The 11,759-nt window shown below is 38.3% G+C and overlaps 1 protein-coding gene across 5 annotated transcripts; it reads right to left on the minus strand.

The window, feature by feature from the left end:
• On the minus strand, positions 1 to 11,742 carry CDV3 (CDV3 homolog (mouse)). Of its 5 annotated transcripts, none has more exons than XR_825221.1 (5): positions 11,602 to 11,620; positions 11,123 to 11,199; positions 2,257 to 2,402; positions 1,572 to 1,731; positions 1 to 237 (listed from the first exon to the last, which is right to left on the minus strand). XR_825221.1 is itself a non-coding variant. In XM_010839566.1 (5 exons), the coding sequence occupies exons 2-5, from the start codon at positions 11,131 to 11,133 to the stop codon at positions 265 to 267; spliced, it is 468 nt and encodes a 155-aa protein (XP_010837868.1). In that variant the 5' UTR covers positions 11,134 to 11,199; positions 11,618 to 11,742; the 3' UTR covers positions 1 to 264. The 5 variants fall into 5 exon arrangements, 4 of the variants coding, with proteins under 4 accessions (XP_010837868.1, XP_010837869.1, XP_010837867.1 ...); XM_010839566.1 differs by having other exon boundaries at positions 1 to 415; positions 11,618 to 11,742; XM_010839567.1 differs by having other exon boundaries at positions 1 to 415; positions 1,572 to 1,725; positions 11,602 to 11,738.
• Positions 11,743 to 11,759: the final 17 nt, after the last annotated feature.

The following is an 11,759-nucleotide window of genomic DNA, read 5'->3' on the forward strand; positions in this document are numbered from 1 at the left end:
TTTTTTTTTGTACTCGCACAGTAATTAGGAAAGAACACTGCTGAATCTAGTTCGAACATTAATATAACTATGAAACCCCCCCCTAAATCCAATACACATAAAGAGCAGTTGTAACACTTAAACTTCCATAGTGCAACATGGTCAGTCATGTATACCAAGTGGTCTGCATCGGCTGTAGATCCAGCAGAGATCAGATGACGGATGGCTGTCCGTGGCGGTTAGCTGTGGTTTAGTTACCTTAGAAGGGTTAGCAAACACCATTCCTTAATTGTACTGTGTGTGGCTGCTTTTCTGATTCTCAAGCACAGCATACTGGTTGTCTAGCTGAAGTTTAAGGGCCTGGTTTTTTGAAAACTCATCCCTACCTCTAGTTTTGTGTCTTACTACTTCAAAGCTCTTCTCCATTTCTTTATCCCTAAGGGAAAAGAAATGTAATCAGTAAATATTTCTTCTTCACTAGGCTGTTCTGAAAATATTCGTTCTTGAATTAAAATAAAAAAGCCACCCCTTGGAAAAATCTTGAGGGAAGGGACAGGAGGGGGAAACTGGCATGTAAAATCCTTATCAAAACCATTTTTAAGGCTTCAATTGAACAGAAAATATAGAATACTGTACTGAAGCGCTACGGTCATATTTTCTGTGGTTGCAATTCTACCAAATACTATTAACTGAAACCCTATTCTGGGACCAACTTCAAGACAACTGCAAAGTTAAAAAGCTGTCTAATGACATGGTGAATCCTTCTAAGACTCACTTCTACTCTTAGGAAAAAAAAGACAATACATCTCTTTTTTTATATGTAAGTAAGGGCTTCTCATTCAAGTAAATTTCTACTCATTATTCAAAGACCTCTCTGCACTTCTACTTTATGGGAATGGATCAGATAAAGATGTGTGTGGTGAATCAGTGCCTCGTGTGTAGGACAGAGCAAGTCAGAGGTTTAAATTCAAGTCAGTTGTGCCCTCAAAGAGGCAAAAAGACTAGGATTTAATTTAAAAGCCACCCCCCACAAATTCCATACTATGTCATTTACACTTCTTATTTATGTAAAGAAAAAAATCATGTCCCTATATAAGATGTGGATGTGCCATATGTGGTCATTTAACTCCAGGTAGCATTCATTTTAAGTACTTGCTGAAATAAGATTATTTTTAGTATTAGGTATATAAATGTCAGTATTTTTCATCTATTCACATTAACTGGGAATACAATAAAATATTGCTGATTTCTCTAGTCTATAATATAAGGAACGTTGAAGCAGCAATAATGTACCCAATACTTATTAAGAATTCTAACTAGGTAAGACTTGTCATGGCTACAGAATGACATAACCCAGGGAAAAGAGGAACTTGCAGAAGATGTCTGTCTTTGGTACTCTTTCCCCTCAGCCCTTCCAGGGTTCTTCCTCTCCTCCCCAATTCCTGGGCATATGAGACCTACCTTAATTCTTAATTACCTCTCAGCTGCAGCCTGGGCTTTACTGCAACCCTCAAGGTGGGTTTTCAAATACCAAACACCCCATTTTCTGGCCAAGGCAAAAGGTTTCAAAACAAAATATTGAGCATACTTACTTCCGGCTTTCTACATGCTTGGCAGTGGACTGCAGGGATGGGAACTGCGTATCACTATAGATTTCTGGTGGTCCTTGTGGTGCTTTCCTTGTTGTGGTCAACCTAGCTCCAGGAGGCCTATACACGCCACTAGTCATTGTCGGTTCTGGGGTTTCTGTAACTGACATTTCACAACAGTTTAGAGAAACCACTCAAGTGCCTAGCATTTTAACAAGCTACTCCTGAATTCTTGATCATTTAACAATTATGGAAACAAAACAAAACAAAAAAAAATATTTATTTGCATTAAAGTTCTCTGAACAACAGAAAGAAAGAAAATTATCTGAGATATTCCCCTTCTGAGAACTCATTCTTCAGACTGAGTAAAATGGGAAAAGGAAAAAAAAAGATGGGTAGTCAGCTGTCAAAAACTGAAAAACAAACAAAAAAACCAAAAACCTTAAACATGTCTGGCAAGCTATAGGATCACTATAGGATTACTGTAAGATTTAAGCTGCCTACGGCCTTAACTTCCAAGTTCCTTTATCGAGGATATGAACGTGTTTAGATCAGACACAAATCTCTCTCTCCTAGCAACGGAAAGAAGACCCTACTCACTCACTACAAATATGCACTTAGTTGAAAGCTGACTGCCTATTAAAATTATAGACAACACATCTTTATGAAAATGAAATATTAAGATTACCAACTACTGGAGCAGGAGGTGCTTGTACCGGAGCAGTTTTATTCCAAGGGCCTGAAGACTTTTCTACACCACCACCACCACCTCCACCTTCTTCCCAATTATCACTTGGATCTTCTCTCTTTTCAACTTCATCTTCTTCCTTTTCACTATCGGAAAATAAATACATGAATTCAATTACAGAAACAAGTTTTTTGTTTGGGTCCTGGGGGATAGGCCTCATGAGGGATACGGAAAAAAATTAAGCACCTGAGCAGTCCAATTTTCAGGTGGAAAATCTGTCAGTCCAAATCCTTAGTTCTATCAATACTGATCTGTGATTCTGGAGAAGGCACTTAACCCTCTTCCAGCCCAAATGCCAAGCTTTTTTTTTTTTTAAAAGGGAAAGGAAGAAATAGGGGATTTTATTTTATGCATTGGGGCCTCAACTTAACTTCAAGTGAACGAATTCATCACTGGAAAAAAGTTCATAAAACCACTGACAGTCTCCATTTCCCTTTTTGCAAACTTCATACACTCAAGAACATCTAGAAATATTTAACATACTGACACATCAACTTATAACAACCTACGTTGATTACTTATAGGAGTCCCTACTGAGGGAGGGAAGAAAGGTCAATCTAACCTGACATGTAGAGAAAAATAATCAAAAGTATAATTACTAGATTTTTTTCTGGAACCCAAGTGTACAAACAGCCATTTATAGTAAGCATATTTTCAGATTAATTCAGATCAAATGAATTGTTTTTAAAAGTTGTCTAATTTCATTTGCTAATCCTTTAGTACATGTAACAAAATACTCTCAAAACTAATTCACATTCCAACAGAGGAAAACAAGTTAGTGTTTAGCATCAGTCTCTACTATCCAGACATAGGGAATATACAGAACTGGTTCCTAATAACAGAGATGTGTCACCCATTTAAAGAAGAGAATAAAAGAACTCAGTCGTTGCTTACTAGTGATTATAAATGCAAAATACATTCTCAGTGGTGACATACCATTCTAAGATTCTATTTAATGCCTCTTTTTATCTATTCTTGAAGTGTATAATCTCTCCAAGGTATCTTTGATGATGTCCCCTTGTGTTCGATTACTTATTACTGTGTCATGTAAACCTGAATGTGCTAAATTAACAAGTACATATATCTTGTCTTTCTATTCCACTGGCTTGACAGCACAAAGATAACTGCCAAGTCAAACTTCCCTTGCCCCTGCAGATGATGCATCTGGCACAGACACCTTTTCCCTGGATTATTTCCCATGACACTAGTGGTGTTTCCTAGGTCTTCAGCTTATCAATCTGTACCATCAATCTAACTATCCTTTCCTCTATTAAAAAAACATACTGTCCTTGGCCTTCCACTCTTTGAGATATTTTCTCTTTTTGATAGCTGATCCATAATGATGGTCATAACAATGTGTACATGACTCCTACCTTGACTGTGACCTTGGGAACATTAGGGCTTCTCTTGGTTTTTGCAAAATGACATCTAAGGGTGTTAGCCTTCTATGTCTATTAAAATAAGTTCTGGCTATATGACAAATTTCTTGAATTGCTAATAGTCTCCTTTAATGACACTGAGACAATGGTACCATGCAACACTGCCCACCAACCAGAGGTAACTGCAGAGTTTAGAGGCCTAGGGTGGCAACAGGAAGGGGAAAGTGGAATGAACTTACCTTCAATCTGCATTTACAACAGCAAGGTTTTATTTAAGACTACGGTTTGAGAGGAAAAAAGGGTAGAGAGTATGGCTAAGCCAGCCTTCAATTTTCCTTGCTGATAACGTAGTAGAATTCCATGCAGTCATTTAAAATAATGTGCTAGGCTTATACTAATATGGAAATAATAATCATTTCATATAAACAAGGTACTAAAACAAAATCTATGTACCTAATATAAATAGAAAGACATCTAGAATGATTGTTTAGCTAAATGTTAAAAAGTGGGTAACTAGAATGCATGACTTTATTTTCTTCATGCAGTTAGGAGCAGATTCTAAGGCCAAACTGCCTGTTCAATACATGCAGACTCTGCGATTTACCAGCCAGAAAGAGTAAGTACAGCACCTAACTTCTGCATGCCTCAGTCTCCTCATGTGTAAAATGGGGATAACAATCCCATTATGAAGACTGATTGACATAAAGCACTCAGAACAGTGCTTGGCACACAGTAAGTAAGTGCTGTCAGCCCTTGCTATTACATGCTTTTTTAATATTTGAGTTTTCATAAAAGCATCACATTTCTTTAACAGGAAAAAAATATAGCATTTGGAAAAAGCAAAAATGCAACAAGAAAATGTTCTTTTAAATCAGATACCAAGCAGTATGACCTTCTTCCTAAAGCTTTTAAGCAGAATGAATAGTTAAGAGTATGAATGTCATAATTTATCTAGAAGTCTAACAGTGGTACTCAAATGTCAAAACTGTCCCAAAAGAAGTTTTTTTTAAGAATAGTTAAGAGTATGAATGTCATAATTTATCTAGAAGTCTAACAGTGGTACTCAAATGTCAAAACTGTCCCAAAAGAAGTTTTTTTTAAGAATAGTTAAGAGTATGAATGTCATAATTTATCTAGAAGTCTAACAGTGGTACTCAAATGTCAAAACTGTCCCAAAAGAAGTTTTTTTTAAGAATAGTTAAGAGTATGAATGTCATAATTTATCTAGAAGTCTAACAGTGGTACTCAAATGTCAAAACTGTCCCAAAAGAAGTTTTTTTTAAGTTACCCACTTCTGAACCCACACCTATGTAAATTACACTATAATGTAATTTGGGCTATGAATAAAAGCACAGGTGTTATTCACTTAGCTATAATGACTAAGTAGTTAGTAATGTCCTAGCAACCCAATCTATGCCAGATGGGGAGATAAGAGGCCCATAAAGATTTAAGTGACTTCATGACACTTTTACACTCTAATATCCCCCCAAACTATGACAGCTTTCATTTGGTCAATTACATTTTGAAATGGTTTTTCAGCAATGCACTGAATCACAATTGTTCACATATATATAACTTTAAAATAGCTATTTCCTTAAATTATTTTAATATTTGGTGATTAATAATTTAAACTCCAAAATTATCAGCTTGTAATAAACTGAAAGCCAAAAAAAATGTTAACACTGATTATCCCTTGAATATTTCTTTATGCTGCTTTACTTTTCAAATGTTCTAAAACCCAAAAACATTGTTTTCCTAATCTGCAAAAAAAAAAAAAAGAAAAATTCCAATATAGTATGATAGAATGCTGAAAGTCTTCATCAATTTTTTCTCTCAGAGACAAGTGACAGAAATGAATTTTTTTAAAAAACCCATAAATCCTAAATACCTCCAGAGTATAAACTACACTAGAAAATAAGTGATCTATTTTAATTAGAGGGATTTTATACTGATAACAGGCACAAGACAATTTAGTATTTTGGTTTCATAAGATTCTGAAATATTAGCTAAACTAAACACTGGAAATTATCTAGTTGAGATACTTCATTCAACAGAGGGAAATAAGCCCCAGAGATGCTAAGAGCCTTGCTGAAATGCTACAGTACCAACAGCAGGACAGAATAATTTAAATATCGTATTACTCTTTCATACGTAGGTATTTCAGAAAATGTCAAACCTCCAAATGCCAAAGAACAAAAAACATGTTACAAAGAATTATTTCCACAGAAGACAACTAGGCTAGAATCTAACGTTTAACCCAATATATAGCATCTCATCAGCTAAATTTCATGCTTTGAAAACTACAATGCCACTATCAATTCATTATCCCAACTCAAAAGTATACTGTCTTAAATATGCTTTAGTCTATACGGCACTATTGGTGGGGTACGAGGAATGATAATGCTAGAAAAAGGAGTATTTACTTAGTATCTCTATACTATGCCAGGCAGTGTTATAACCACTTTACAAAGCTAAACCTCAAAATAACAAAGATGAGGAGAAGACCCATCGTACATATGCTGCTGTTGCTGCTAAGTCGCTTCAGTCGTGTCCGACTGTGTGCGACCCCATAGATGGCAGCCCACCAGGCTCCCCTGTCCCTGGGCTTCTCCAGGCAAGAACACTGGAGTGGGTTGCCATTTCCTTCTCCAATGCATGAAAGTGCAAGTGAAGTCCCTCAGTTGTGTCTGACCCTCAGCGACCGCATGGACTTCAGCCTTCCAGGCTCCTCCGTCCATGGGATTTTCCAACCAAGAATACTGGAGTGGGGTGATTGTACATATGAGGAAACTTATATTCAGATACTTAAAGGATCTTCCCCAGGGCTACAAGGTAGTAAAGTCAAGTCAGTGGGACTCCAGAGCCCATATTCTTTCAGGCTGCCTCTCACTTCATTTTATTCTCTTTATAGCTCTAAAATATGATACAAAAATTTTCTATATTTTCAGATTTGAGAAGCTCACTTTTCTGAAATAAGACTGATCAGGATCACCCATGTTACAGCAGTATATTTATAAAAAACATAATACTCTTACTACCATATCTCAAGGGACATTACAGAATTTAAGCATCCTATCTCCCCTCTCCCAACACTAAAGCAGCTAACACAAAATCCAGACTTGACTGCACTTTTGCCAGTAATAATGGGCAGCTCCACTGGTTTTATGCAACCACTCCCATGACAGTAAACTGGGGAGACAGAAACCGCCTGACGAGTCATGCCTGGCAGCTTAAAATGTCACTGTACCCATCCAAGGTCTCTTTCTTGGCCCCTTCATGGCAGACCTAAGCGTCTCTCTCCTGGGCTCCATCCACAGCCTCTACAAATCACTGAAACGACCCACAGGGGTTCAGCTGAGCATGAGTAGTTTTTTTTTTTGTTGTTAAACAACTCCAAGACCTAACAATCAATGCTCGGAGGTCAAATATTTTCTACAATGAATCCAGATTGGATGCTGAAGTCATTTCCTCTCTTCAAAGGACAACTTAACTAGTTCTACCTAATCGGTTTAAGTCTAGCTGTCCAAAGATTTCTAGACAACCACTGGGCTCATGTTAGTGAAACATGACAAATGCTCACCATTTAGTAGCAAGTAGTAAATGAAATCTTTCTCCCTCAAATCCATTTTAAAGATGGGAAAGGCCTGTAGGTCCTATTATCAACCAATAATCTAAGCTTAAGCACCAGGCTCTTTCTTTTATCATCTCAATGGCTTCTCTCTCAGAACCTGTCGGTAAACAATGATGCAATCCTGAATAAGATTTATTAACTTAGACACAAAACTTGACATGTGACCTCCTACTACTCCTGGTACTTAAATCTTGAGCTAGTTGGTAAATGTGAGCTAGAATGTTAACACAGTATGTTTGTCACTGTTGAAAACTTCCCCTCTTTCAACTGCACTTAACTTCAACACAGGTTGAGCATGCAAACTTACTACAATGACTAGTGCCGAGAACTTTTAAGACTGTATGCAGCTAACTAAAGAGAAAGCAAATGTGGCAAAAAATGATTGGTAGATCTCAGCCAAAAGTATAAGGGTACTTATTCTACTATTCTTGCAACTTTTCTGTGGTTTGTAATTTTTCAACACAAAAAGTTAGGAGGTAAAACATTAAGACTACAGACAGAGAATTTCAAGATATTTTAAGTCAATTTCTAAAGTTTCATTTTCTCTTGTCCCATATTGAAAGGCTGCCTCTCTCATGGATAGAAAAGATGACAAATTAAAGGCATATCCACCCCACTCCAATATCTGAGAAGAGAGATATTTCATTTCCCTCTCCTTCCAAGGGCTTCAGCTCAAAAGGTAAGATCAAGACATAGACAACAATCATTCAAGAACTTCAGCAACTGTGAGGATTTTTGTTTGTATGATTATACTACTGCCAACCTGAAATGGCATGTTGTCCTATTAAGTTCATAGTGAAATGACTCACCAGCATGCATGTGTGCTCAGTCACATTCAACTCTTTGTGACCCCATGGATTGTAGCCTGTCAGGCTCTTCAGGCAAGAATACTGGAATGGGTCCTTCTCCAGGGAATCTTCCTGATAGAAACTGACCCAACATCTCCTGTGTTGGCAGGCGGATTCTTAACCACTGAACAATCTGGAAAACCCACTGACTCACCAGCCTAGGGCTTTAGTCATAATGTGTCTCCACGACTCCTTCAAATATTGGAATTATAAAGCAGATGCTTCATGGCTAAACAGCAAAATTCCCAAGAGTAAATCACTCTACCCACTAAATAGAGAAGTTGATTAACATGAACCAAGCGGATATATTATGAACATCTTATTCAAAATCCTCACAACAAATCTGAGCAGTCATCTCAATTCTGCAGATGAGAACATTCACAAGTAAAGTAACTCGCCCCAGGTCACACATAAGCAGCAGGGCTACAATGCAGGCCTAGGTCTGTCTTTCCCTAAGTCCATGTTTTTGCTATATTATCAACTACATCCTATCTGTTCGAGTAACCTACTTTCCATTCTATTGAACCAATGTGTCTTTCCCTGGAGATTTCCACTCCTACTGGAATGGGTTGCTATTTCCTTCTCCAGGTGATCTTCCCCACCCAGGGACTGAATCCGCATCTCCTGCATGGGCAGGAGGATTCTTTACTACTGAGCCATCTGAGAAGCCCCAAATCCAGTCTAAAGTTAAAACTTTCAGTCATTATTATGAAACCTCTGAGAGCTTCTCACTCTCAAGCCTTTCCTGGAAACTTACATTCCCTTCTATTGATTTATGAAGGCAACAGAGATAGACCCCCGACTCCATAATAACTAAGGAGCCACAAAACAGCTTCCTTCAGGAAGAAGGTATGTTTTTCAATGTTAGCAGGTAAGAGAAAGACCTCTGCATGGCCACTAAGTGGCCATGACTAGATGCTAAAAATGTAAAATGCAGTATAAAAGCTGCTCTATTTTGGGTCAAGCAAACCTCAATGTTCACACTAGCTGAGATTTAATTACGCCTCTGGCAAAAATGAAGAATAAAAGTGTTTTAAGTAATGTTCCACCACCTCAGGAGTAGCTAAAAATGAAGAAAAATAACCCTGAATGGATATGGGATATACAGTCAATGACAAAAATAGATGGTAGTTTAAATATCCTGTATAACAAAATCAACTTCTAGCATTCAATGAACTTGAAACCTCTTCCCTCAGAAAGCGCTGCTCTTGCTCAGTAATCGAGTCTTTGAGAACATACAGTACATGGGCTGGCAATCAGGAAAGGCAGAGCAAGAACCTACTCTACCACAGAACACAGGAACCCAACACACAGGCGGTTCCACTACCACAAGTAACTATTAACAACTCCACATCCCTCCTCCCGATTTTTAAAAGCCAAGCCCCAGGAGAAAGAAAATGTATTATTTTCTAAACTATACCTCTTCAAAAACATCTAACACATGAAGGAAGCCAAGAAGTGGTTGGGAATAAACCTCCAGTCTTATCACCTCTACTTCACACCACCAGGAAGGTTTATTTCAAATGTAGAGAAACTATTCCCTAACTTTCCCACTATCAATCAGGTTTCACTTTGCAACAACGTGAAAGCACCTAGGACATGAATGCCTAGCTGTGATAAGTAAGTATTCAACAAATGTCATAAACATTAGCCCTGCTTTTTTAAGTTATTTAACATTATAAACATTACCATCTAGTGAGTCCTTCATTGGAAGGACTGATGCTGAAACTCCAATACCGTGGCCACCTGATGTGAAGAATTGACTCACTGAAAAAGACCCTGATACTGGGAAAGATTAAAGGCAGGAGGAGAAGGGGACAACAGAGGATGTGATGTCTGGATGGCATCACTGACCTGATGGACATGAGTTTGAGCAAGCTCCAGGAGTTGGTGATGGATAGGGAAGCCTGCAGTCCATGGGGTCGCAAAGTCAGACACGACTGAGTGACTGAATTTAACTGAGTGAGGTCAAAGAACAGTATTCTGTTAAGGAAAAGTTATTTCCTCCACTGTGCCAGGTGGTCACGAGTAAATATAAATCACAAACTTCAATCTGGAAGGCAGTGCATCAGGATCACTTCTTTTTTTGGCTACACCGCATGGTATGCAGGACTAATTCCCCAACCAGTAGAAGAACTTGGGCCCCTAACAGTGACAGCACTGAGGTAATTCCCTAGGATCACTTATTTCTTGAAACTGGGAATAAACAATTTCTAATCTAAGCCAATGGATTTTCTACTTCATGAAACTTTCAAAAACATGACATTTATTTACATGAATCTAAAGTTCATGTGACCACCATAGACTGGATTTGATAAAACATGTTAATTTCAAATCTTCTAAATCAACCAATGTAATTTTCAGGAATTACTGTTTTCTTAAAAAAAAAAAAAACTTTACGCTTAGACTATGATTCCATTTCTATAAATTTCTAGGGGAAATTAATCTATAGTTTTAGGACAGTGGTTATTTTGGGGGCAAAAACAATGACTACAAGAGGTTAGGAGGGGTGCTTTCTTCTCTACCAGTAATGTTTTCTTTCTTGACTTCCTGCTGATTACACAAGTTAAATAGGTAAAATCTGTATTTCCCTGTAACTATGCTTCAATTACAACCACCCATGTTATCTTTTGGGACAAAAGCTAAGTTCAACCCACCAATATTAAAAGCAAAAATTTTGAAAGCACAAAATCCATTTTAGCTGTCTCAAAAAGGACTAACCAAGATTTGAAGTAGGCAAGCTCTCACAGGATTTTAGAACTGGCAGCTAATTTGACTGGCATGTAAAAGGGCTGCCATCACAGAGGAGGAACAGACACAATCCATTAGTCGTAATAAGCATACCTAAAGCACAAGAGTACTGTGATGCTGTTTTGGGACAAAAACCCCCCAAACATACAGTATTTATCCTGTGGGTGACATAAACGTTATCTGTAACCAAACCATACCTTATTTGCATTGCTTGAACTCTTAGGCCGCTGTAATCAACCTCTTTTTGCTCAAATTCTTTCCACTCATCTTCCTCCTGTAAAACAAGTACCCGGTAGTCAATTAAAGCTATTTTAAAAACATAACTAAAACAACTATCAGACTATTGAAAAGGGATCAAGTGGCTGGAATCTAAAGTGTGGACTCGTTTTCTGGCCAAAGCCCTTGCTCAATCCCAAGGCCACTAGCTTGAGAACAAACGTGACTAAACTTTGTTACTTCCACCCAGTTCCTTCACGAGACTTGTTACTTTAAAAGCAACCAGGAAACGTCGGATTAAGTCAATAGTAAGCCCACAACTAAACGTCTACCTCAATCTTGTATGAGACTTTTCTTTTACAGGTTTCCAGACCAAGTAGAGCCAATTAGATCTGCCACAAATGTGACTGTTAGAAAATTCAGCTCACACTACTGGGCTGAAATCAGAACGCTAAATTACTCAGAGTAGACGTCACCCGATAGATGCACTTCCGACCCGGGCCGAGTCCCCGGGAGGCTGCCGCCGCCTGCCTGCGTGCTGGCCCGAGCCAGGCGACGAGGGTCGGGAGCTGGGCCGCTGTGGTCCGGCGGGGAACGCAAGGCGGCCCGCCGTGGGAA

This window comes from Bison bison, unplaced genomic scaffold (genome assembly GCF_000754665.1).
Source record: "Bison bison bison isolate TAMUID 2011002044 unplaced genomic scaffold, Bison_UMD1.0 scf7180017864119, whole genome shotgun sequence".
Classification (NCBI taxonomy): Eukaryota; Metazoa; Chordata; class Mammalia; order Artiodactyla; family Bovidae; genus Bison; species Bison bison.

What these genes read in the sequence shown, in the direction of transcription:
- CDV3 (XM_010839566.1), bottom strand. An exon ending in ACCTCCTGCTCCAGTAGTTG is followed by an intron (nt 1,732 to 2,256) that starts GTAATCTTAATA and finishes GTGAAATGTCAG; the next exon opens with TTACAGAAACCCCAGAACCG. An exon ending in AAGCATGTAGAAAGCCGGAA is followed by an intron (nt 416 to 1,571) that starts GTAAGTATGCTC and finishes CTTTTCCCTTAG; the next exon opens with GGATAAAGAAATGGAGAAGA.